At 37.7% G+C, this 25,778-nt stretch overlaps 1 protein-coding gene across 4 annotated transcripts in view; it reads left to right on the top strand.

The window, feature by feature from the left end:
* LOC132114018 (vascular endothelial growth factor receptor 3-like) overlaps positions 1 to 25,108 on the top strand; it is a 65,733-nt gene extending 40,625 nt beyond the window's left edge. Inside the window, exons 4-30 of one of the 4 annotated variants that reach the window (XM_059522129.1) lie at positions 5,352 to 5,479; positions 6,247 to 6,421; positions 8,106 to 8,248; positions 9,567 to 9,738; positions 9,855 to 9,972; positions 10,299 to 10,474; positions 11,145 to 11,310; positions 13,104 to 13,230; positions 13,841 to 13,949; positions 14,442 to 14,783; positions 15,163 to 15,309; positions 17,162 to 17,293; positions 17,822 to 17,928; positions 18,214 to 18,349; positions 19,436 to 19,540; positions 19,640 to 19,753; positions 20,088 to 20,176; positions 20,283 to 20,400; positions 20,977 to 21,077; positions 21,393 to 21,515; positions 22,241 to 22,352; positions 22,570 to 22,669; positions 22,761 to 22,866; positions 23,014 to 23,126; positions 24,235 to 24,355; positions 24,447 to 24,532; positions 24,662 to 25,108. In XM_059522129.1, coding sequence (XP_059378112.1) covers positions 5,352 to 5,479; positions 6,247 to 6,421; positions 8,106 to 8,248; positions 9,567 to 9,738; positions 9,855 to 9,972; positions 10,299 to 10,474; positions 11,145 to 11,310; positions 13,104 to 13,230; positions 13,841 to 13,949; positions 14,442 to 14,783; positions 15,163 to 15,309; positions 17,162 to 17,293; positions 17,822 to 17,928; positions 18,214 to 18,349; positions 19,436 to 19,540; positions 19,640 to 19,753; positions 20,088 to 20,176; positions 20,283 to 20,400; positions 20,977 to 21,077; positions 21,393 to 21,515; positions 22,241 to 22,352; positions 22,570 to 22,669; positions 22,761 to 22,866; positions 23,014 to 23,126; positions 24,235 to 24,355; positions 24,447 to 24,532; positions 24,662 to 24,878 — 3,683 coding nt within the window. In that variant the 3' untranslated portion in view covers positions 24,879 to 25,108. Of the gene's footprint in view, positions 1 to 5,351; positions 5,484 to 6,246; positions 6,422 to 8,105; positions 8,249 to 9,566; positions 9,739 to 9,854; positions 9,973 to 10,298; positions 10,475 to 11,144; positions 11,311 to 13,103; positions 13,231 to 13,840; positions 13,950 to 14,441; positions 14,784 to 15,162; positions 15,310 to 17,161; positions 17,294 to 17,821; positions 17,929 to 18,213; positions 18,350 to 19,435; positions 19,541 to 19,639; positions 19,754 to 20,087; positions 20,177 to 20,282; positions 20,401 to 20,976; positions 21,078 to 21,392; positions 21,516 to 22,240; positions 22,353 to 22,569; positions 22,674 to 22,760; positions 22,867 to 23,013; positions 23,127 to 24,234; positions 24,356 to 24,446; positions 24,533 to 24,661 lie in introns of those variants that run through there. The other 3 variants (XM_059522130.1, XM_059522131.1, XM_059522132.1) reach the window with 3 other exon arrangements.
* Positions 25,109 to 25,778: the final 670 nt, after the last annotated feature.

The raw sequence follows: 25,778 nt of genomic DNA, 5'->3' as shown, positions 1-25,778 counted from the left end.
CCCTCTGTCAAGCTCCTGAAGTTTGCAGACGACACCACACTCATCGGCCTCATTCAGGACGGGGACGAGTCTGCTTACAGACAGGAGGTTAAAGAGCTGGCTGTCTGGTGCAGTCTCAACAACCTGGAGCTTAACACACTCAAAACAGTGGAGATGATAGTGGACTTCAGGAGAAACCCCCCTGCACTCCCCCCACTCACCATCATGAACAGCACTGTGACTGCAGTGGAGTCATTCAGGTTCCTGGGCACCACTATCTCTCAGGACCTGAAGTGGGACATTCACATTGACTCCATTGTGGAAAAGGCCCAGCAGAGGTTGTTCTTCCTTCGCCAGCTGAGGAAGTTTAACCTGCCACAGGAGCTGCTGAAACAGTTCTACTCCACCATCATCGAATCCATCCTCTGCACTTCAGTAACTGTCTGGTTCAGCTCAGCTTCTAAATCTGACCTCAGAAAACTACAGAGGGTAGTCCGGACTGTTGAGCAAATCATCGGTTCAACCCTCCCATCTATTCAAGAACTGTACTTATCCAGAGTGAGCAAAAGGGCTGTTAAAATCACTCTGGACCCCTCACATCCAGCACACTCCCTCTTTGAACTGTTGCCATCTGGTCGACACTACAGAGCACTGAGCAGCTGAACGACCAGACACAGGAACAGTTTCTTCCCTCAGGCAATCCATCTAATTAACAATTGATAAAAACTGTGGAACACACTACACTTTATATTTATATATACATACACTTATTTATCTAACACCATACTTAGCGTACACTTAAATTGTTTTGCACATAATATACCTGTACATACATAATGCTCATTGTAATATACCTGCCGTACATTGTCAATTTGTATATTTTCGTTCCTTACCTACCTATTTGTATTTTTTTACATTTTTTTATTCAATTTTGTGTTTTTGTTCTGTCACTGTCATTATGTTGCACTGCGGAGCTGCTGTCATGAAAACAAATTCCTCGTATGTGTGAACATACCTGGCAATAAAGCTCATTCTGATTCTGATTCTGATTCTTTAAAATAATGTGAGTTAAGTAAGTAATACCATTAGGAAGCTATGGAGACTCAAATGGTGCATAAATGGTGTTGTTTATTATGAGCCTGCAGTTAATGTTAAAGTTATTGTTAATGTTAAAGACAAATGGACTGCAGTTCCTCCCTGTTCTTTAGCTTATATGTGTAAATACATACTTGACCTTTGAATGTAGTTCAGTTTAGTTGACTTTGAGTGTCTGGTCTCTTTTGTGGCATTTTCCTGAGCCAAACCAAATCACAAATCCCATTTTTATTTGACTCCCTTCAAAAGAATGCTTGGCCAGGCTATCTTTGTCTAAAGTTTCTGTTTTCTTTGGGTAACAGACAAAGACATCATAAACATCTCATTCGAAACATCAGAAGATCAGAGAAGATTATAAATGAATACGTGTAGAACATGTTTGGTTTACCCTGAGACTGCCTGGTATTAGGAAAGAGCTTTTATCTTTAAACTAAAGATAAGAATTCAATTAAGAAATTTACTCAATGCCAAATCTGCTGATATCACCACCAGAGCATGTTAGTGGAGTGGAGTGGGAGCGGAGTGATAGTATTTCCTTAAGAGTGCAGAGTGCCTTTCTGAAAAATACGCTCCACTCGCTTAATATGCTCGGTACTGCTCGCTCAACCCAGTTCATAATCCAAGCATTCTTTAAGGACATTTTATCTTGTGTGTGCTTTTCACAGGCTTTATAATCCAGATGTATTTTGTAAAGATCTACACACATTTCATTTCGTACAGTATGTGTACGTTTGAGTTTTAATGAGCCTGTTTTGAATGTTCTATTGCACAACAATGGCAGCTATTCTCATGGAAATAAAGTGAACGAAAATCAGATATTTTAGGTATATTTGCTAAGGTTAGATTAATATATTTAATCAATTTTAATTAATAATATTAAGAAGAATGTAAGAATTTCGTTTTGAAACATGATAATTGCTATTTATAAGCATGCATAATTTTAGACAATTATCCAAGAATTTCGGTACAAACAGTAAACAGTTAGGCCTAATAGAGAAATTTTATGTCAGAGCAGGTACTGAGCGAGAATTGGTTTATGATAAAAAGAAAAATTCAACCACAATGGCAGGTGATCAAAAGAACAAAAACAGGACATAAAAGTAGTCCCTACAGTTCAGTGAAGTTCACATTTATACAACCTGTCCTCCAACCAATACGCTCGTATAGGTTGTTTGTCCAAATCCCTGAAACACGACCCATCAGAGCGTATTCTACAATTGCGCCTCTATCGACAAAAGGTCGTTTTCATATGAATGTTTTGTACTCTTTTATTTGCACACTGATTTGCATTTCGTGTAGCTCAGTTGGTAGATTATTGTGTTATACCTTGATATGTAATCATGCTATCATGGGTTCGAATCCAGAGAACGAATGTGCACGTAAAATGTATATGCTCAATAAATCATAATTTAGCATGATTTCTGTTAGGTTTAGGGGTGGGGTTAGGTGTGGTCATTCGAACGAATAAGCCATCTAGTAAAATATGTACAAATTACTTTGAGATCGGTGTAAAAAGTCCACACATTGCATTTAAACAAATGTGCGTTTTGATTGGTAATGACGTTATACGTCATTTCATGACAACAGACGCAACATGATACTGTCATTATTTTTACGCCCGCTAGAGTCCGCTTAACTTTAAAACGTAAATATAGGTCGTAATAAGGTGCTTGCACAAACGACCTACAGTATATGGTCGTTTTTTGTTGCAGGACAGGCTCCATTTATATTGTGTTCACATGCCAAAATAGTCTGCCGACACTCCTGGAATAGCTGGAAAAGCATGGTGATTGCTTTGATCTGGATTAGTTAATCATCAATGCCAAAATAGCATTTATTCTCCTATAATAATCATTGAAGAACAAATTTTTTACTGTGTTTTTGACATGTAGAACATAGAACAATAGCGGACAAACTGGAACTAAACAGACAGGGTATTTAAACACAAGGAAAGTAATGAGAGGAATGGAAACAGGTGGGGAGTAATCAATTAACTAAATTAATTAATTGGGTGGTGTTGGCGCAGTGGATAAGACACATGCCTTTGGTGTGAGAGACCCGGGTTCAAATCCACTGTGAGACACCATTGTGTCCCTGAGTAAGACACTTAACCCCTAGTTGCTCCAGAGGCATGTGACCTCTGACATATATAACAATTGTAAGTCGCTTTGGAAAAAAGCATCAGCTAAATGTAAATGTTAACGGAACATGACCAAATAGGGATAACACAAAGGAACAGAAGTCCATGACTGTAACAGGACCAGATTAACTAACAGCTTGTGCCAGTATAAAAACCCTCTTTGGCATTAAAAACTACTGTCAGGATTTACTAAAGACATATAGTGAAAAGGCAAAAGTCATTTTTCCATATTTTCTATTTTTACAACTGTTTACTATTGTCCTCTTTTTAGAGCTGCTTTACAGCAGAATTAAATTTTGTTTGCATCGTTGATGTACAATTTTCCTGTTTAACACTGTAAAGCTGCTTTGATCTTTTTGACTGTGTTGTATAAAGTGGCATACAAATAAAGGTGACTTGACTTGACATGACATATGCATTTGTAGGAGTTTCCCTTTCAGATGTAAAATTAATGGGAGGAGAGTATTTAAATGAATCACGCAACATGATATACTAAGGTTTGTGTCTGCTACTCATTTTACTGGTATTTGTGCCATTTTATACAGCCCACAAAATTTAAATCTTAACTAATTTGTGCCGGTGTTGTTAGTAGTTGACACACCTTATTATCATCGGCTCTGCTTGTTTGTGCTGCACTTAGTGGATTGCGATGTATTTGTAACTAATTGGTTATCAACCAGTTGGTCAAAGAGTCAGCTGACTCACACTCATGTGAAATGCTGGGTTATTTCTCCTGACAAGATGCCAAAATGGTTTCCACAGATCTTACCAGGGGGTGGATCAGAGCCAGCTGAAATTGTAAAGCAGAATAGCAATTGGCTGCATATGGCTTCAGTTTAATGCTTATATTTCCCACTGCTTCTCAGATTTATTAGTTATAGCTACATGTCATGCCCTTCAGTGCCTCCCAGTCTCTTCGAAAGCACCCTTACAAAAGCAATTCACCTCCTGAAGATGATTTATTTTGACACACTGTAACTGTGAAGATTTGTATATTTTCCCTATTATGTCTGTGTATGCAGACCACCGCAGGGCAGAAACATAAACCTCAAGATACAAACCATTTGTTTGGACTCCGACAGCTTGGAGTGATTGCTTTAAGCCATGTGAGGAAAAATCGCACTCTTTAGAATAATGGCGGCTCTAGAGATGGAGGCATCTCCAGGTGATGTTCAAATAAAGGCTTAGAAACTACACTGTGACCTCCTACTGAAATGAAAGCTGGAGAGGTTTGTTTTAGTGTCCAACACAAATAGATGCTGACCAAGACAAAAGGCTGTAATTAAGTGGTTTAAAGAATGGTGCTGGAGACTATTGATAGAGTTTTGTCATAAAAATCTGCACTGTTAGATAATTGAGTTGGTCCACAGACTAAATCTGGCTAAAACTGTGTATATTGAGGCAAAGAACTTGAGATGGAATGTTAACCCTTGACTTTAAAGGAGTATTAGGGGTTAAATACTTAAGCTTATCTACAACGTACTGTATGTAACATGCTGTTGATTGTGTACAGTCATACATGTACAGTACAGTGGAAGTCTAGGAGGCATGTGTAAAGTGCCACAAACAAATGTTTAATATATGCACAATATTTTGACAGTATGACCATGATTTAGGATAATTTGGAGTATTACAATTTCCTTTATATAATTGTGTGAATGCAAAAGTCTGGTGTCAGACCGCAGCTCATAAGGTGTTGTGTTGCAACCTAAATAATGTAACACATGGTTTAATGGTACACACATTTGAAGGAAATCTCTGTCGGTCCATTGAGTTATGGATGTTTATGTTGTATTTGCATGCTTGTGTATGTATGACATGTTATAATTTAGACCATAACTGGCCACTGAAATTATGTTATGTGTAACACATAACCAGAGGATAATCCACCAATGTTACAGCTCAAATATCAAAAATGTTAAATGCATTTAACAAAAGATTCACATTTCTGCTTTTAAATTTTGTGGTAAATCTGTTGGAAGTGTTTTCTGTTATCTTTAAGGTATTATATCATCCGAAGGGAACTATAAGCAATAAGATATACTCCCTGTATGTTTTTTGGCTTGGTTTAAGGTAACACAGGGACAGGTTTTAATGTAGACAACTGAACTAATGTCAGTTTTCTTTGAACAAACAGACCCACAACATCCATTCATCGAGAGAAATGAGAACGGCATGGAGGTAATCTTCATAACGGATTCTCAAACACAAATTGAAGTGCCATGCCTGGTTTCAGATCCTGACCTGAAAGTCACTCTCTTCTTGGTAGGTCCTCCAACACTCTTCCAACAGCAGCTCACCTGATCTCTCTGTTTCAGCAAAATGGATTAGGGGATTTATTTGTTTTCGTATTATTTTAGAGATCAAACCCAGGATAATTAGCGGTACTGTATGTGCAGCATAAGTGTAACTTTAGCCCTTAGCTGACTCAAGTGACAAAGCTTCCCAAGCTGAAGGAAATGAAAACAGTAATTTAAATAAACATTTTTTTTTTCCGAATTTTAGCAACTTGGTTGTTCTCCAGGTAATCATTAGAAATGGATTGAGTTCACTGGGCAAAGTCTGTAGTGTTGAAATAAGGCCGAAGATCTGGGTCCATGGTTTATACTTTGTTAAAATTAACTTACTGAGACATCTTTAAATGTGCCTTAACTGATTTCAGCCATGTGTTAACCATACACCCTCACCCTAATCCTACTCATTCATCCCTAAGGACAAGTAGTTAAATATGAAAATGTGTTGACTGTTACCGTCTGGTCTCAAATATACATATACAGTGCCCTGTTTCTATTTGCAGCTGGTATTATATAGATAGCTAGCTATTTGAATAACAACACCTCCAGGCCATAATATTCAGAGTGCCAGGCAGCAAGAGATATGTGGGATGAGCAGTAACTCATTATCATTCAAAGAGACATGCACGACCATTGAGGAATTTTAACCAAAGTATGTTACAGACATTTCATGAAGACCCCTAAAGAACTTCAAACCTTCAGATGATGTTTGAACTGAATGTATTGTTGTTCGTACAGTTAGAGCAGCCTCCATTGCTTCTAGAAGGCAATGAGATCACCTGGAATAATAAAAGGGGCTGGTCGGTTCCCAGACACATCTTTGAGAACAGTTCCATCTTCTTCGGCTTCTTCTGCTCCACCTCAGTCCACAACAACGAGCACAGATCATCTGTATATATTGTGCAGGCCATAGGTAAGTATTAATTTGAATAGCTGGCCTGCATATCATAACTGTCTAGCATTACGTTGAGCAGATTTTTTTTTTGACACACATTCCTGTTCTTGAGAATCTTTCTTCAAATGTTGTTTTAGGCATTAATGCATTCTTTCTAAATCCTTGGCAGTTTTTAACACAGTAATTTAATAGTTAACATTATGTTAATGTTAATGGTTATGGCTATAAATAGCAAATAAAATATCAAGATGTTATTGAGTAAGTTGAATTCTTTGTTTTGCAAAATACATTGAAAATAATGGGTGATATTGCCAAGAGGGATCATTTATATTTTAAATTTAAACCATTTGACAGATAACTTATGTGCAGAATGACATGAATAACAATCATCCATCCATCAAACAATCAGTGTCAACAATCACATTCCAGTTTCCATCTTTTGATTTTAAGGTTGTGGTTAGGGGTGGGAACAGCTTTCTCAACCAGCCCTGCCCATTGCAGTAGATTTGAGGCTGATTGGTTAATAGGATTGTAATGTTGTACCTGAATCAACAAACTTTGTTGATCTAGAAACATGCTTTCCTTGGTTAAACGTCTTGTAGGTTATTGTGTAAGTCGCTAAATTGATTGAAGTATAATTTGATGATTTAATGAGTAAAATGATCTATGATGTAGACTTTACATTTCATATCATACCTAAAGCAAGATTTGTCCAGATAATAGATTGTCTTTCCATATCCTGGTTCTGGAGTTGGCTGTGAGCTTTTCCCATCCTGTTGAGGGACCTCTTAGAAATACTTAATCATTGCACTGCTAAATGAGGTCATCATCCTTCTTTTTTAATCTAAAGTGAGGGTCATACAAAACATTCGCCAAGATCAATAGCCTTTTTACTGAAGAGGGGAAAATGTAAACTTTGCTTCACTTGCATTAGAGCCTGCAGAGCATTACCGTCCATACCAGCTGAAATCCTGAATAAATATTGCATCAGGATATCTAATAAAATTTACCTAATGGCTTTGTTTGCTTCACTTGCTCTATTTGGGCCTGTTCAAACTTACAAAATACCAACAACTCACAAAGTCATAGTTGGGTTTATTTCGATTAATGAGGTTATTACACACAAACACACAAAAGGCCACAGTAAAGAATACCTTTCACTGAAACACGTCATTCAATGCAAGATCCTGTAATTTTACAATATTTTAACATTTGCTGAGAAAGTTTGATTAGACGTTAACTAAGGAAGGCACTTGTTAACTCAACACATAACACGTTCCGCATTGTTTGTGGTTCATACCTCAATAATGTGGGTCAAATGATTTTTTAAATAGTAAGACTGGCATTTTCACACAAAAATCTGTAACATTTTATTTTTACAGTGTTCTTGTTACTACAGTAATAACAGTGAAGTACAATGCATAATTACAAGCAACTAACCCTAAACCTAACCCTGCTGTTAATTAATATTACTCAGTATTTATTTGTGTAATTACACTTCAACAAGGACATTGCTTACTTAAGCGATACTGTATATCTGTACATTAAAAACCATCCAGTGCATCTAGCAACCACATAGCAGCGGCCTGGTAACCCACAACACCCTAGTATCATTGTGGAGACAGCAATGCTACAAATACTACATCCATGGATCCAAGAACTTGAGAAGTGCTGACAAGTCCATGTTTGCAACACCTAACAGGACTGAAGTTTTACGAGCTCAAGCTGTTTCCTGAGGACTCGCCCGTGGAGCTCATGCAGGGGGAGGGTCTGGAGCTGAACTGCACAGCGCTGGTTGAGTTCAAAACTGGTGTGGAATTCCAATGGGACTACCCAGGCCAGAAGGTAATCACCAGGCCACACTTCATATTACAGTTATCAGTATTATCAGCTGTTTCTGATTGAAACATAAGAAAGAACATGACCTGTCCAATTCAGATAAAAAGGCCTTTATCTAATTAATCTGTAATGGTATTGGGCTGTGAACAAAAATGTAGCGGCTTTGGTGTGTTTGCTTTTCTATAGTAAAAAATCTCTGCTAATATAAGCAAACTGTTATATTCATCATTCTCCCACACTCATGTGCTTATCTGTGGCCACTCATACATCTATACATGTCTCAGTAGTCCAGGATTAATTTCTGCATCAGACTTAGTTATGCATCTCTTGTGTACTGGAGTCATGCAATTCATGTTCAGGTCACATTTTGCCTAAAAAGTATATTTTGCATAAAGAAAATAAAGCCTATTTTTATTTATTGTTTTATTTAATTGTATGTATGTATGCATGTACTTGTTTGTTTGTTTATTTTTTGCATTATGTATAAGTACTTCTTTAGAATTGTATAAATCATGCATTTCTATGCATTAAAAATACAATTTTAAATTGGCATAAATATTGGCACAATGCAAAAAATCTCAAAGTTACAAAAAAATGGGCTCCAACTATCTTATATTTTATATATTCATATCTTATATTACATATATTTATAATATATTTTGGTAACACTTTAGAATAGGGAACACATAATCACTATTAACTAAGAATTTTCCCTGAACAAACTCAGAATTTGCTGCTTATTAATAGTTAGTAAGGTATTCAATTCAATTCAATTCAATTCAAGTTTATTTGTATAGCGCTTTTTACAATACAAATCGTTACAAAGCAACTTTACAGAAAATTATGTTTCTACAATATTTAGTAGTAGCTAGTAGTTTGTGCACGTTTGGCAGGATTTTAGAAAAAAATAAAAATAATAATAATAAGGTAGTTGTAAAGTTTAGGTATTGGGTAGGATTAAGATATCTAAATTATGATCATGCAGAATAAAACATTAATATGTGCTTTATATGTACTAATAAATAGCAAATATGCAAGTAATATGCATGCTAAAAAGCAACTAGTTAATAGTAAGAATTGGTCCTTAAAATAAAGTGTAACCTATATTTCTTATATATTGTGTAGACTCCACTGTGCCAGTATGACTCACAATGATCTATGACTGTGGTATAGTCGTTCTAGTGACCTTTCAAAATGAGGGAAAAGCTAGTTATAGGTGGTAGTATGTAGTATTTTAATTGGTGATGTTTCAAATACCAAGTGTACACAATAAGCACAAAGGGCAGATCATTAAATCAGATATTTTATGGCACTGTGCGGACAGGAGAACAGGCCGGCGAGTTTTCAGTCTGTGCGTAACATCCTGGACAAAGCCACAGAAGCCTCTAGTATCCTCACAATCCGAAACGTTCACGTGGATGATAGCGGTTATTACACCTGCACTGCCAGAAGTGTGGAGGTGAAACGAGAGCTTACTACTGTAGTCTTAGTTCACGGTAGGTAACAAAATAACTACGCCTGTACTACTATAAATTGAAATATTATAATATATAGTTAAACACAAACCATAAATGACTGCTAATGTAACAGCGCTTCTTCTATAATTCCACAGAGAAACCTTTCATCAGCTTGGACTTCAGGAATGGATCAGTTATAGAGGCAAAAGAAGGACAAAAATCTGTCTGGCTGCCTGTGAAAGTGTCAGCGTACCCCTTACCAGAGACACAATGGTAAAACGTCAAGCTACATGTTCAACATACATGAGCAACTTGTGTGAACCCTTTGTTTGCCGTATAATCTGAATGCATTTTTTATATCATGTAATCAGTCGTCAAATTACATCACCTTGCTCCACTTCTGAAACAGCTCTGGATGACCAGCAGGCTCTCAAATATGGATGTTTTACCATCCAATAAATCCTTAAAGGATTCAATCAAATCCATCCTATATTTTTCTTCTTGATGAACGTCACATTATGGAAACAAAATTTCATGGACACAGTAGACATGAATGTGCATATACTTATCCAAACACTATAACATCTATATGTGTGCAGGTATAAGAATGGCAAGCTGATCACCAGACGGCCAGAGTTCAGTCGGTTTAGGGTCCAGCAGCATGCTCTGGAGATCAGGGAGGTGTGTAAGCAGGATGCTGGAGAATACACTCTGGTCCTGAAAAACACACGTGCAGCACTGGAGAAAAGACTAAACTTTACTCTCATAGTCAATGGTAACTCTTTCAACGATGCTTATTTGAAATATCTGCAGTTTTGTATTAGGTTGATCCATTATTAAATATAAATTAAATAGACCCATGCTATACCTTGGTGGTTAAAAATCTAAGCTGGAAACAGAAAGATTGTAGGTGCAGTATAATTATGATTCATCAAGTGAATGAAGATAAATAAATAATGCATGAAAAACCTTTTCCTGCACTAGCATAAGGATGGCAGGTGGAAGCTAAAAGGCATGGACTAAAAATTTTAGACATTATGGCTGTGGTCGCGAAATAGATACACTTATTGGCCAAAGGTTTGGAATCATTTACATGATTCCACTTAATTTAGAAATAAGTCTTATTGATACAAAATACAGTAAAAACGATTATAATGCAAAATAATAATGCAATTTTAAAAAAAAACTGTTTAGTTAGCAGTTAGTTCATGTTAGCTCAGGTCCATTACATAATAAGTAACAATTACAGCTTTTTAACAATGTATATGAGTAAATTAAAAGCATATAGTAAATATTGAAATTATTGTGAACTCTGATTAATTAGTATGTTTTTATTGCTGGTTCATGTTAACTAATTTAATTTAATAATGTTGACAAATGGAAGCTTATCCTAAAGTCTTATAGTTATATCTGTCTGTCTTACATTTCTTGATTTGCATGGTTAGTTCCTCCTCAGATCCATGAGAAGGAGGCAGCAACACCTACTAACCCCTACAGGAGGAGCAGTCGACAGACGCTCACCTGCACCGCCACCGGGACCCCTCCTGTCACCATCACCTGGCAGTGGAGGCCGTGGAGCCCCTGCGGTCTCAACAGCACCCGCAGAACCCTGTAAGAAACCACTGGATCGACACGCCACATCTGACACCTAATCTGAATCATGCTGAAAACCTCTGCCTGTCCAGAATTCAGGTCGTAGGGCTGAGGACGAGGTTAAGAGGTACTCTAAACCTCTCAGGTCTCAGGATGTTGCTGCTCTGAAGGGATTGTGCTCCCAGTGTCAACACTGGATCAGTGGGACTATTAGCTGATCTGGCGAAGCTGTCGAAATCACCATTGAATCTTAAACGCCGGTGCTTGCTATTCACACTGAGTTCAGAGTGGATAGTCTTTGTTCCTTTTGGCAACTTGCCCACAGTCTCTTACTGATCGGAGATGCTCTTTTCCGTGTTTTCAGAAGCCTTGTTTATTTTTCCTGCAGTAAAGGCTGAGCGGGCGGTGTGGTGGCAGCTTTTCTTTCTTGTTGACTGGAGATAAGGCAGATGGGGAAAGTGGGGGGGTTAGGAGGGCATTAGGGATATTTATAGTGTTCAGCTTGGAGAGAGCAGAGTGTGAAGGACAGAGGCCTGTCGTCTAAACAACAGGAAACACAGAGACAGATTCATTCAAGCATCCTCTGGCCCTGAAAGAGGACGCCTTGGATCTTCTCTTGAGTTCCTTCTTGAGTCCAGGTTGGAGGGATCGCGCTACAGGCAGCAGCTAAATCATTCAGACAGGTCCAGAGAGAGCCAGAGGCGAACCACAGTTCTCATCTCACAGCTGAGGCCTAGAGTCCTTGATCACACTCAGACTAGCATTCAGAGTGCATTATATATTTATCAGCAGTTATTATTTCTTGATATCAGGCTGTGCGTTCTACTCTGAGGGTGTAGATATCAGCACTCTTCCAAAACCAAGTGAGCTTCCTACCTAGACAGTTTTTAAAGCATTATATGGGGGATCCACAGCTGACATGATGGGATTTTAATAAAAGTTGTCTATGCAATCTATGTCCTAAGCATTTTTTTTTTGGTGCTACGTGACTCAAGGCAACTTTGCATGAGTGGAAAGTTGTCATGCTTGTTGTTAAAAGGGAGGTTTGCAAATGTACAGTATGTGTAAATAACCATTCTTATTCTTTGAGAATAGCAAAGTCCACACCACAGCTATAACCTTAATGACACTGAGGAACTATATTGTTGAAATCGCTTACAAAATGATTTTCAAACATTAACAGGCAATTGGAATCAAAATACTGAACGGCAGCTGAAGTCAAAACTGCAGTGCACACTTACAATGAACAGAACTTTATCATCTGTTGGTGTGACCAGTAATATAGATATGTTTTATCACTTAGGCCCCATTTACACTTCATGGTTCAAGAGACCCAATTATGATTTTTTCCTCTCATGTGGCACAGATCGGATATGACCGGTGAACGTGTAAGCAGGAAAAAACCGCATGGATTCCGATGTGCATTTGCTTGTGCCATGTAAGCAGACAAATCGGATATTCCCCAGTAAATGCGAGTCGTACGTCATTAAAAAAGTGACGTCAACTCAGGTGGACACCACCAGCTGAGATCACATGACTTATTGTGTTAATTCTTTGAAATGGTTTAAAGGCTAACGCTTGTGTGTGGCCTTCATTTGTCGTTCCTTACTTAGCTCTCATCACACACAGGAAAGCAGACGCATCTAAAAGCTCTTCCTGGTGTGGGAACTGTCAATGTGCACATCCTGCATCTGATATTCCCGCTCTCCCTCCCTTTTTCTCATTCCCACACACACGTTAGTGATGTTTTGTCCACAGACATTTTATAAACATGTTCAGTGGTATTCATAGTTGTGTTTATATTTTCACAGGAGTCGAAGGGGTCAACGAGACAAGATCCCCATCTGTCAAAACTGGATAGATCTGGATCCTGAAGACGCTGTCAATCCTATCGAGAGTATTGAAATTTTGACTGAGATGGTGGATGGGAAAGAAAAGGTTTGCTTCCTGTTTGAATTATTCTTATTTCCTGAAGGTTTCCCTTGAGTGTCCGAACCAAATTTATGTGCCCGCAACCTGAACCCTGAGTGTTTTATTTGCCACCAGATATCCGAAACTTGACCTCTAGGGTTAGGGAGGTGGTGGGGGGCGAATGCGTTACAATTTCCACTTTCGAAATATTTAAACCCATCTTCCAGTTCTTGCTTCCTGGATGGAGAGGGAATAAACACACATTAACACAGCACTCTCTTCCTGTTTTCTGTCACAACTGTGAGGTTATTTCCTGTGTGTGACCCTGGGAATAGGAGTGGAAGGGGAAAGAGAGTCTAATACAGTATATAGCTTAAAGGGATAGTTCACCAAAAAATAAAAATTCTGTCATTATTTATTTACTCTTACTGTATTTCATTCTGAACCTCTTTCTACTGTTGAGCACAAAAAGAGATTGAACCCCACTGTGTTATTTTTCAAAACATTTTTTTAGTGTTCCACAGAAGGCAGTCTATACAGGTTTGTAACAACACAACATAAAGAAATAATGAGTTAATTGCCTGTGATCCAAATGAAAACAAGTCAGTCTTTGAAATTGTTTCTGTTGCTTCCACAGATTGTCAGCCGTTTGGTTATTCAGAGTGCCAATGTGTCAGCTATGTACAAGTGCTCGGCAGAGAACAAAGTGGGAAGAGATGAACGATTGATCTATTTCTACGTGACCAGTGAGTTTCACCAACACTTTTGTGCCAAACAAAGATATGTGGATCTTCAATACACACAGCTTCCTGATGCACCGAACTTGTTTAAGAAGCCGTTTCACTCGGATATATTTCACAATAGGAAAGAAAAGATGATCACAACTTCTGTTTCATGAAAACTTTATTAGTATTAACCATAAACTATATATAAAAAGGCTGTGTTATTTACAGAAAAAAACTGCAACTGTGGTTGCCAGAACTTTACTGTAAAAAATATGGAAGCAATATTTTAACTTTTATAGATTGATAAATAACAGTAAACTGTAAAAAAAAATATATTTTGTGACCTGAAATAATGTTGATATACCAAATCACTAAAATCTGTTTAAAATATGTTACCAATGTAATTTATAGACAACCACCTTAAAAAAACATTCTCAAAAACCTAACCTTTCAATGAAGTAAAACAATCGCAATTATTATTTTTCTTATTAATCATGTTTATTTTCTATTCAGCTATCCCAGAAGGTTTCGGGATAGAGATGGAGCCCTCGGAGGATCCACTTGAGCAGGACCTGGTACGGTTGAAGTGTAATGCAGATAATTACACCTATGAGAACCTGCGGTGGTACCGTCTGGACCCGCAAGCTGTTCCTCCAGAGCTGGACTGCAAGAGTCTGCACCAGTATGCCGAGTCTCTGGGGGGTGAGCTATCGTTCCAGACCGCCAGCAACAACTGGGTGCTGGAGCTTATCATTACCAACATCCAGCTACAGGACGAGGGAAACTACGTGTGTGAGGTGCAGAACCGGCGCAGTGGAGACAAACACTGCCACCGCAAGTACATCCCAGTCAAAGGTGAAGGTCATTCAGTGATCACTTTTCTAGACTGGCATTCCTGTAAGCTGAGCGGTCTTGCTGTCAGAATGCTGTTTGCTACTTACAGTATCTAGAATGCTACATGTAACTTCTAAGGAAGCATCCTTAGAAGTAAGGATAGGAATAAGTATATTTACAATTTATGAAACAAGATATCTTTGGGATTCCTTAAAAAATATGGTCTCGTTATGTTTTGGAACAAAGGTTGAATCTGGATTTTGTGTGTTTTTGATTTTTCATTGTCCACTGATATAGCTGTCTGTACATCTCTTTTAATCATTGTCACTACATATGATTTAGCAATAAAGATCTAACCAAAACTGAAGGCCTGTTCTCTCTCTCCCTGTGTCCGTTCCAGCATTGGAGGCACCACGCTACCGTACCAACCCCACCAATCAGACGGTGAATGTGAGCGAGTCACTGCAGATGGAGTGTGATGTCGAGGGCACACCCTCTCCTCAGCTATCCTGGTTTAAAGATAACCAACCCCTCCATCTGATATCAGGTTAGTCGTTCATGGCTGTCCTTCTCCACAGTTATTAGGGGTGTTGGACCCATAATGTGTCTTTTACTACTATATCCTAACATTTCAATCAATAATTTGATACAGTGTACTTACTATGTACATACATGTTTTTACATTGGACAATATAAAAAAAAAACCTGCATGGATGTCTGTGATTAATATCTGTAATAACAGTGTTACCCTGCCCCTGCCACGTAACCCACTGATAAACCTCACCATATACCAGCCAGCAACACATACAATTTCTTATACATAACAATCAAATAGCAAAAAAATTTATTATCAAAAACTTTGAAGTCATTTGTCAAAGCCTGAATATCATAGAGACATTGATGGTGGGTTCTTCTGAATTGTTCCATGAGCAACCACCCAGAAATGGTCACATCCATATTAACTGTTTTATTCAAGTTTTTATTAAAAAAAAAAAAATGTAACATCACTGAATCAAACTAAATATTGTATTTACCAATATTAAATCAGGTATAAATAGCTGTTTCAGGTAATGATTACTGCTAGTGCTTACCACTTACTACAGCTTAGAAAACATTTAGCATCACCATACTATACCAAACATGTTACAGCTGCATAGTGAGCACTAAACATTCAGAATAACCTAACAACTGCATATCAATGACCTGGCAACCACTCAGGACACCCCCTCGGCAATGAGTTTAGCAATGGTAAACTCTCACATTTTCTAGAGAAAATATAAAAACTAGTTTAACCCCTACTTTTGAGTTTGACAGGACATGTGAAGTAAAAGGTATAGATTTAGGCACGAAGATATTGCATTGTCTGCTTTAAATTTACACTAAATTTTTCAGTTTGATTTCCTTTCCATTTGATTTCCTGTCCATTTCTCTGCATGTTCTTTAGCTTTCTTCAAATTAACATTTAAAGCTTCTCCAAAACAGTTAATTTACAGATCACATTACACCCACCACAGCCATTCCCTCTAGCTTAGCACATTCGAATGGGAACATATTATACATGAGCACATACTAACACACACAAAATTTAATTCTGGTACTGGTAAAAGCACTCCATTCATGCTAATATATTGGAGATCTGTTGGATTGGTAGTTGGATGGGCCACTGGACTGCAGTATAATAGTATATTGTGAATAGCTGGAACAAAATAAAAACCTCAGCTCTGGGAATGTATGTGGGCTGCTAGTGGGCTGTAAGTGAATTCACATGCAGTGCATGTACAGTGCTGTTTGTTGATAGGTGTTATTGAGGGGCATATTATATTGGAGTTCTAGAGCTATTAGCAGAAGGTCTAATGTGCTGCTAATGTGTGACTGGACAATATGTTACACCTTTTTTGTGTGTGTGTTTTTTTTTTTTTGCTCAGCGATTTCAATTCATAGCAAAACCACAGACATATTTATAGATTGTGAAATCCAATACAGTTCTGATTAAACTTTCAGCACTGTAGCTGAAGCAAGTATCTCATTATTATGTAATAGAAGGGAGGACAGGCTGCTTTTTCCTGCTATTTGAACTTGCATGCTAATATGCATGCTAATAAGCAACGAGTTAATAGTGAGAATTTGTCCTTAAAATAAAGTGTTACCAAAGTTTTTTATGGCATCAATATTATATATATATGGAGCTCACAGGGCAAAAAATTCACATTCTTTCTTATTTCCTGAAAGTATTGATGAATGAAGAATATCAATGGCTATATACCATGATGGATTCTTTTTCTTACAGTTCAGACAACAGATAAATAAGGCAAGAAAGCCGTAACTAAAGAGGATGCTGTGCCATAAAGCCATGGCTGGCTGGCAGATTGTGTGTTTGACAGTTTTGTGGATGTGTTCAGGGATCCTCCTTCAGGACTCCAATCGGACTCTCAGCATTCAGCGAGTGCGAGAGGAAGACGCCGGTCTGTACACCTGCACGGCCTGCAACAAGAGGGGCTGTGTTCAGTCCTCTGCCTCGGTGTCAGTCATCGGTGAGAGCCTCTTGTTTGTGTCAGGTGGTGCTGTAGTTTTTAGTTCACTCTCCTTTTTTAGGATTGTGCTTTGCCCTTCAATTCATATTATTTAGTGGTTCAAGTAGGCTTATACATACACAGACTAACACACACCATACACATCCACACACATTTGTTTTATATAATAGTGAGGGCTTCACCCACTGATGTCTATTCTTATTCTGATTCTGTCCTTAAAGCCATCCTAACTAAATTAAAAGTTTTGATTTGTGATGAAATGTATTTAGTTCCTTTATGAAGACGTGTTTGTTGTGAGGACCCCAAACCCTTACCTCAACAGACATATCTCCTTTCTAACCTTCATGCATTTCTTCTTTATCATTACATACATAATTATGACAGCTAATATGTAAATTTCCTTTAATCGTAGTACAAAACAGCCGAATCTACTGCATGTTATTAGAACTAAATCAATTTAGAAGATGTGGACTTTCATATTCAGTTATAAAAGTAAGCTTTAATAGAAACATTTATTTTGTCTGCCAGGTTCTGATGACAAGACCAATGTAGAAATAGTGATTCTCATCGGGACGGGAGTCATCGCCATCTTTTTCTGGGTCCTTCTCCTTGTTATCTTCTGCAACGTCAAGCGAGTCAGTACAATGTGTTTTACTTTACATGCAATAATAACATAGTGATTCAAGGAACATTATTTAAATCTGCCCATGATGTCAGCAAGACTTTTTGGTAATAATATGTACTTATATCAACAGTGCCTTGCCTTCCAAACCATATCGGCACTTCAGTGTTGAACATGAGTAGTGGAGTCAGCAGTTCCACAACATAATGTGGAGCGCAGCCGCCTCGGGCTCGCTGTTTCTGCTTTCCTTTAGGCTGTGGTGTCATCCATCAGTAATTGTTATGGTGTTGTCCTGCAGGTGAACTCAGCAGATATCAAGACAGGCTATCTGTCAATCATCATGGACCCGGGGGAAGTGCCGCTCGAGGAGCAGTGTGAATACCTGCCCTACGACTCCAGCCAGTGGGAGATATCTCGAGACAGACTGCGCCTCGGTACTTTCACAGATTGTCCATTTTAAAAACTCTGATATAGGATTTTAATTGGTCCAAATGAAGAACATTCATGGCTTGGATCCCAGAAGTAAAGCATATTTATGGTCTAGACTTTTTCAGGGGAATTTTAATTAAGCATTAGGCTCAGGAATGATGTGATAAAGGATGGCTCGTGAGGAAACTGCAGGGGGTTTGTGAGTTGATGAAAAGCTGATTTTGTTTAAAACAAATGTAACTTTAAAATATAGAACTGGGGCTGAATTATTCAAAACAAAACTGAAACTAAAGCGATATATCTTATCAAGTCATAATTATCAAGTTAAGTAAAGAAGTATATAGTCCGTGTCACTGTGCTGATGAACGCATGTTTTCAGAGTGGCTCGGGTCACAGTAAATGCTGCTTCTCACAAAACGCCATCTCTGCTGTGAGTTTAACATGCATTTGGGAATGTAATGTGCGCTATGTTCACTTTTTTTTTTTACATTTACAATTGCATAATTCCCAGCATTTTGGTGGACAGAAGTTTTACAGCATTTCACCAAAATAAAAAGGTTCAAGGATTCGAATGTTTGAAAGTGAAGAATTTAAAACTTTAATATTTGAATTATAATTTGTAGTGTGTGTTGGCTCTTGTGAAGTCAACTCAAATGTGAACATCCTTGAAAGTAGCTATTTTCATTAGCAGCAGAGTCTTTTTTGTTTGTGTCTCGATGTCTCAGCATGAGCAATATGAGACATTCACGTAAATATTTTATGTTTAAGGGGTTAGGCTGACAAATAAGTTTGGGAACCCCTGGACTAATACATCAGCTTTAGCACAATGATGGTACACATAGCACGAAAAATCACTGCATTTTCACTGTGTACAGTTGTTAACCAAGACATTTTGATATCACTTGTTCATTGCTTTCATTGGTTCAATTATTTAGAAGTGGTTAGATTTATTCAGTCCTATTTGATAATCATTTTGAAACGGCACACTATTCAAGTGTACTTTTTGGCAAGCATTCTAATCTTGCATGCAATGTATGAGGGATAGTAAAACATTTCTTTTACTAACATTTATTCTTTGTTCATGTTTGCAGGAAAGGTGCTTGGGCATGGAGCTTTTGGGAAAGTGATCGAAGCTTCAATCTTTGGGCATGACAAAAAAACCTGTTCAAACACAGTGGCTGTCAAGATGTTGAAAGGTTCAGTTTCACCCATAAACTACAGTGAATACAGAAACGTCCATTTATATAAATAGATCCATATAATTAACAGTGTGTGTATTTGTGTGTGTATAACAGAGGGAGCCACAGCCAGTGAACACAAAGCTCTTATGTCAGAACTGAAGATCCTCATTCATATTGGAAACCATCTCAATGTCGTCAACCTCCTTGGAGCATGTACCAAACCCAACGGTATGGATGTACCATTGTAAAACAGATACCTTTGTTCCTGGATGCTGATTGGTCAATACAGTGATCCAGTAGTGAACACACACCCAGAGCAGTTCGGTGCATTGCTCAAGGGTCTCGCCTCAGTCGTGTTATTAAAGGTGGAGAGAGCAGTGGATCTACAATCCCTGCAGGACCTAAGACTCGAACCCACAATCTTTGGGTTACAAATCTGACTCTATCCATTAGGCCATTTGTGGTTGTATCCTTGTAACTCAGAATGGACAAAAATCGGTTTGTCTTCTGCATTTGTTTTACTTCTTTCTAAACCTCTCTGTTTAACATCTCTGATTGTCAGGTCCTCTCATGGTTATAGTGGAATATTGTAAATATGGAAATCTCTCCAACTTTCTGCGTGCCAAAAGGGAGTTCTTCTTACCATACAGGGTGAGAGAGACGAATAACATGATACACATAATTCCACCCTCTCACAACAGCATTACAACCAATAATAACTTATATTAATCTGGAGTTACATGGGTTGTGTTTGCAGGATCGTTCTCCTAAAACTCAGAGTCAGGTGCGACGGATGATAGAAGCGGGCCAGGTCAGCCAGAATGAATGTCAGCCGTCCACCACTTTCAGCATCATCCCACCGATGCAGTCTCGTGGTAAGAGCACTCAGAAGGTCAGACAGCAGAATATATAAAGATCTATAAAGATTATATATTAAATATAGATTGATGTTTACCTGGTGGATACTAAATCTGCCTTCACGTGCTATAACAATAACATTTCAGGAGGCATTCATATGCAAATTCTGAGTAGGAAACTCATAATTATGATTGGGAAGGATCATTTTGATTCCCGAGTTTCAGAATTGGAACGAGCCATTCGTTTTAAACATGGCAGAATAGAGTAAACTACTTTACAAAATGATTCACTGTTTGAAAGCACTTGAAATGCCACACTGGTGACACCTGCTGGTGCAATGAGAACACAGCCCAAACATGCATACAACACGCCTATGACAAACCAGCTGCTAAGGTTTTGTTGAAAGTTTAGTTTATTAAATGTAATTAATAAATCATCAAATACCATTAAATATGAAGTAACACCCAAGCAATCACCCTAAACAACCTAACATTTTTATGAATGGTCTTTCTTGACAATTTTCTGATTTAAATTCTTATATAATGCATTTAAGCTTTTCAGATTATTTTCTTTAGTTTTTCTGTCATCCACAGTTGCAGTGGATGATCTTTGGAAGACTCCACTCACAATAGAGGACTTGATATGCTACAGCTTTCAGGTCGCTCGAGGGATGGAGTTTCTGGGATCTCGTAAGGTACATTTCCGACATGTATTTAAGCTCATCTTCTCTGATGGATCATTAGTCACATTTAGCAGGTTGTAGATTATTAATAGGTGAACTTTGGATCTCTTGTAGAGTAGTCTATGCTCATCAGATGGGGGAAAGTTTAGCTGGATACAGATTCTTTTTTCAATTGGAACAAATGCCTAGAACATGAAAAAATAAAATCTGATAATAAATCAAAAATGTAATTGATGATGAGAAAGTAGCAAATAATTTTAGATCTGCTGATCTATTGTGAAGTAAGGTATATATATAGATATAGTGATCTCGTTTGTGGTCTGACAGTGCATTCATCGCGACCTGGCGGCTCGCAACATCCTCCTGTCCGAGAACAACGTGGTGAAGATCTGTGACTTTGGTTTAGCACGGGACATCTACAAGGACCCTGACTACGTGCGCAAAGGCAATGTAAGAGAAACCCTTCAAATAAGAGCATGATCCAGACAGATCTCTAGTGTAGTATAGCAGTATGAATCTGATGAAAACTCTCCAGACAAAGTCCAGGTCAGGGTTACGAGTGTTCGATTTTTCACTGAAAAAATTTGATTCAGTGAAAAATTGTCTTGAAAAATACTTGAAAAAGGATACAAAAAAAATTATATATATATTTTTTTTAATTGTAAAGCATGTATATGTAATGGTAGTATTTATAGTACAGCATTTAATCATAGCAATAATGATCATTTGGGGGGAAAGTTGCTTTATTGATATTAAAATAACTTTTTATTATTATTATTTACTAATTATACACAAAATATTACCTGGACATGCAAAATGTGACCCCACATGAGATTCAATATGAATGTTTTTCAGTAAAGGCCAGTGGTCAAAAACGACTTGTCTGGCTTTTGCGTCATGATATAAAAAATCAGCAATCCAGTGAAATTGACAGAAATGGTGAGGCAACTTTACTCCATAATATAATTAGAAAAAATACAGAAGCAAAAGATGAGCATGTAACAATACTAGTAATGTTACTGCATGACATAAACATAATGACGCAGAAAGGGTACATTTATGAGATGCACTGATGAATGGTTGATCCACTGCAAATTATATCAGCTCCAGGATCATGATAAGAGTGTATTCTCTCACAGGCACTATTATAGGTCAAATGTGATCTGTGTTTGCAGGCTAGACTGCCGCTGAAGTGGATGGCTCCAGAGAGCATCTTTGATAAGGTTTACACCAGTCAGAGTGATATATGGTCATTTGGAGTGCTGCTCTGGGAGATCTTCTCACTAGGTAAGAGTCTAGCTGATATCTGAACCCCTCAAACCCTACTTTTCCTGTTATATATATATATATATATATATATATATATATATATGTTTATTATTTTTATTGGTCCTTAAGATAAAGTATCCTAAAGTATTAGTATCCTCCTAATTAATTCTGCTCTGTATTAATTTAATAATTTTGATCATAGACTTACAGGCTTGATTGTATCATGTCTCATTAGGAGCGTCTCCATACCCCGGCATCCAGATTGATGAAGACTTCTGCAATCGACTTAAAGACGGTACCAGGATGAGGGCACCAGACAACGCGTCCCCTGAAATGTGAGCATTTCAGCACAGCCTGAAGACTGTCTGTGTGTGTTTGATCTTCTTAAGGCTGCTAATCAGACTGATGTGTGATGTGTTCTGGTAGATATGGCATCATGCTGGCCTGCTGGCAGGGCGAGCCCAGGGAGAGACCCACGTTTCCAGCTCTGGTGGAGATACTTGGAGATCTACTTCAGGAAAACAGTCTACCCGTGAGGAAAAAGAAAAAAAAAAACTTCCTATGAAATTCTGTACATTCAGTAATAACATCTGAGCATTACTCACTACCTTCTTTATATTTCAAGTCAGCTGGTTATAAAACTGATGGTGTATGTTTGAATGATTATGTGATTTTTCAGGAAATCCATTTCAATGCGTCGCAGAGCTCCGATGATGATGGCTTCTCACAAGCTTCCTCTCGACAACCATCACAAGAGGAGATCAGACTCGCCTGCAACACAATGTCCACTCGGTACATACACATTTTATATCAGTGTTGGGGGCCTTATTTTTATTAAGAAATCAAAAAAACGGAACTTGTTGTTATTTATTAAATTCTTGCTGATATTTATGAAATTCTGATTCTGGTGTCCTGAAAGCTTTTAATATAAATCAATGAGATCTTTATAGTTCTATAGCAAACTTCTTACAGAAAATGCATACAAATATCAGCTGTCACACTACGTATATCTCCTATCTCCAAACAATAAATCTTAGTAAGATGATATTTAAATGCTCAGTTTAATTATCAAAGCTCTTTAGTTTTTATTGTGGGGGAAAAATAACATTACTTTTTGTGTATCATGAACAGTGTTCATGAAAAAAAAAATGTATACAAGTTGTATAAATTCTGTTATTACTCGAGCATAAAAATGTTACATGCTTAATAGTGAGCTAACAACAACAGTTAAAAATAAACGGTGAGTCATCCAAAACTTCTCAAGTGTAGACTGGATGATTCTTGTCTTTTATGACTAGTCCCACAATGTTCTGGAATGTTTCAGAAAGCACTAGAATATTACAGAAACTTCTAGAATGTTCCCATCCTTGCAAAATGTTGTTTTTGGGGGATGTTTTTGTATTCTGCAAGCTTTTATTTGCTCAGTACAACCTATCAGCGACAGAAGGCATGTAGTAGATCGTGTACAACAGATTTTTCAAACAAAGCTTTGATCATGTTAATAATTAGAGGCCTTAGAAATTCATGTACGTCAGATATGATCCGGTAGGTTTAATAGGGTTAAATAAATATTTGTAGTGTTTGCTAATGCTTGTAGTGTGTTGCATTAGGGATTTATATAATATAATTAGTATGAAAAATATCTGATGTCTATGATAAATCACGTGTCTTATCAAGGAGAGGTGTACTAGTGTCTTTCTAAACAATCAGACTTAGAGTTTGACATGGTGGACAATGAGACCAAAAAACAAACAAACACGTATTTAAATTGATTGATATCTTCATCTCTCAAAAATATTATAGTCACAACCACTCAGAACACCTGTGGAACCACATGTACTTTCCACTTTCCACTGAACATATGCCCCTTTGTTGAATATATATGCTTCTCTCTGCCCAGATATTACAACTGCGTGCCTTTCGCTGGGTGCATCATGGTCGGCCCCTCCAGCACGTGTCACTCACGAGTGAAGACCTTTGAGGAACTTCCTCTGGAAATGACATCACACAAGACACATCATGTATGACCAAGACCTCCAGTATATGTAAAGTCTTTGTAAGCCAAAGGATGTTAACATGTATATTGTTTCATGCATTTTTGTGTCCCTGTAGGACAGCCAGACAGACAGTGGGATGGTTTTGGCATCGGATGAGCTCGAGAGGTTTGAACACAAGCACAGAGGGGCCATGTTGAAAAAGTAGGTGAATCTAAAGATTATGCACACCACTTATCATTAGAAAAATGACGATGGCTATGGCTCACTTTATTTATAATTAATCAGTTTTCATACTCTGGAGTTGCATTAAGCATTGTGTAAACTCTGTAGTCCATCAGCGGGCCGCAGCACAGAGCACTTCATCAGTTCTCCGTCCATGAGCAGCAGCGGCAGCACACGGCACCCACCCTTCTTCAGCCAACTCTCAGGCCAAACCTTCTACAACAACGAGTACGGCCAGCTGTTGGAGGAGGAGGGCGTCAGCGACTTCTCCTCCTCGGATCAGGCTGTATATGAGGGAGCCTGCCCGGCAACCTCCAACCTGTAACAGCACTGATTGGCCAATCGTAACCAGGCCCCGCCCCCTCACAACTAACTGTATTGAGGTCTAGCTTTGTAAAGTTCTCTTAGCAGCCACTGAGTGGCACCATTATGTCCATTTCAAACCAAAAAACAAAAAAAAAGTATTTTATCGCCTTAGTTACATATATCTTTATATAAAGAGTAAACTTCTTTTTATTTGTACAAAAAAAGAGAGAAAAGAACCAGGATGGAGGAAAAAAAAAATAAAGGACTATATCATCTTTTGACAGATGTTTTTTTTTTATTGTGGCATTTGATGTTAAATATTTTTTTAAATTGACAAATGTTTACAGTACTGCATAATATAATATTATTCAACTATATTGTTACATTTTAATAATATTTTGATGGAAACGTACTATATATTTTTATAAGTAGAAATGATCATTAAAGACAATAAACTCAAAGGACTCATTTAATAACTTAATTAAGATCAAGTCTTGTGTTAAATGGCTCCATAATGTTTATTTTGACACTTTTTTTTAACATTATGGTACACCTAAAAAAAAAAAAATTTTTGAAAAGATACAAACACAAACAAACAGCCGGCTGTTGCTGTGGTTTATTCTTACCATGGTAAACAAAGACAGAAAAAAGTGGCAAAGCCCAGATGACGACATTCATGTGAGTAAATAATCAAGTAGGGCTAAATTATAAGTTCTGAACCTCAACAATCATGGTTCGTTTTGATTAATGTTTGACAAAAAAACTATTAACTTTAAAGGTTCTTAATGACCATGACATATCCAAGTAGTTTGTGGCGCAAAGCTGAAATGTAGGTTGTGGTTTCCGTTCTGAAGTGAAAATACACTTCTGTTGTCATGTCAACTTGTGGCAACAACGCATCACACATTTGACACATAGC

This window comes from Carassius carassius, chromosome 33 (assembly GCF_963082965.1).
Source record: "Carassius carassius chromosome 33, fCarCar2.1, whole genome shotgun sequence".
Lineage (NCBI taxonomy): Eukaryota > Metazoa > Chordata > Actinopteri > Cypriniformes > Cyprinidae > Carassius > Carassius carassius.
The sequence above is the reverse complement of the archived record's forward strand: the minus strand, read 5'-3'. Positions and strand labels throughout refer to the sequence as shown.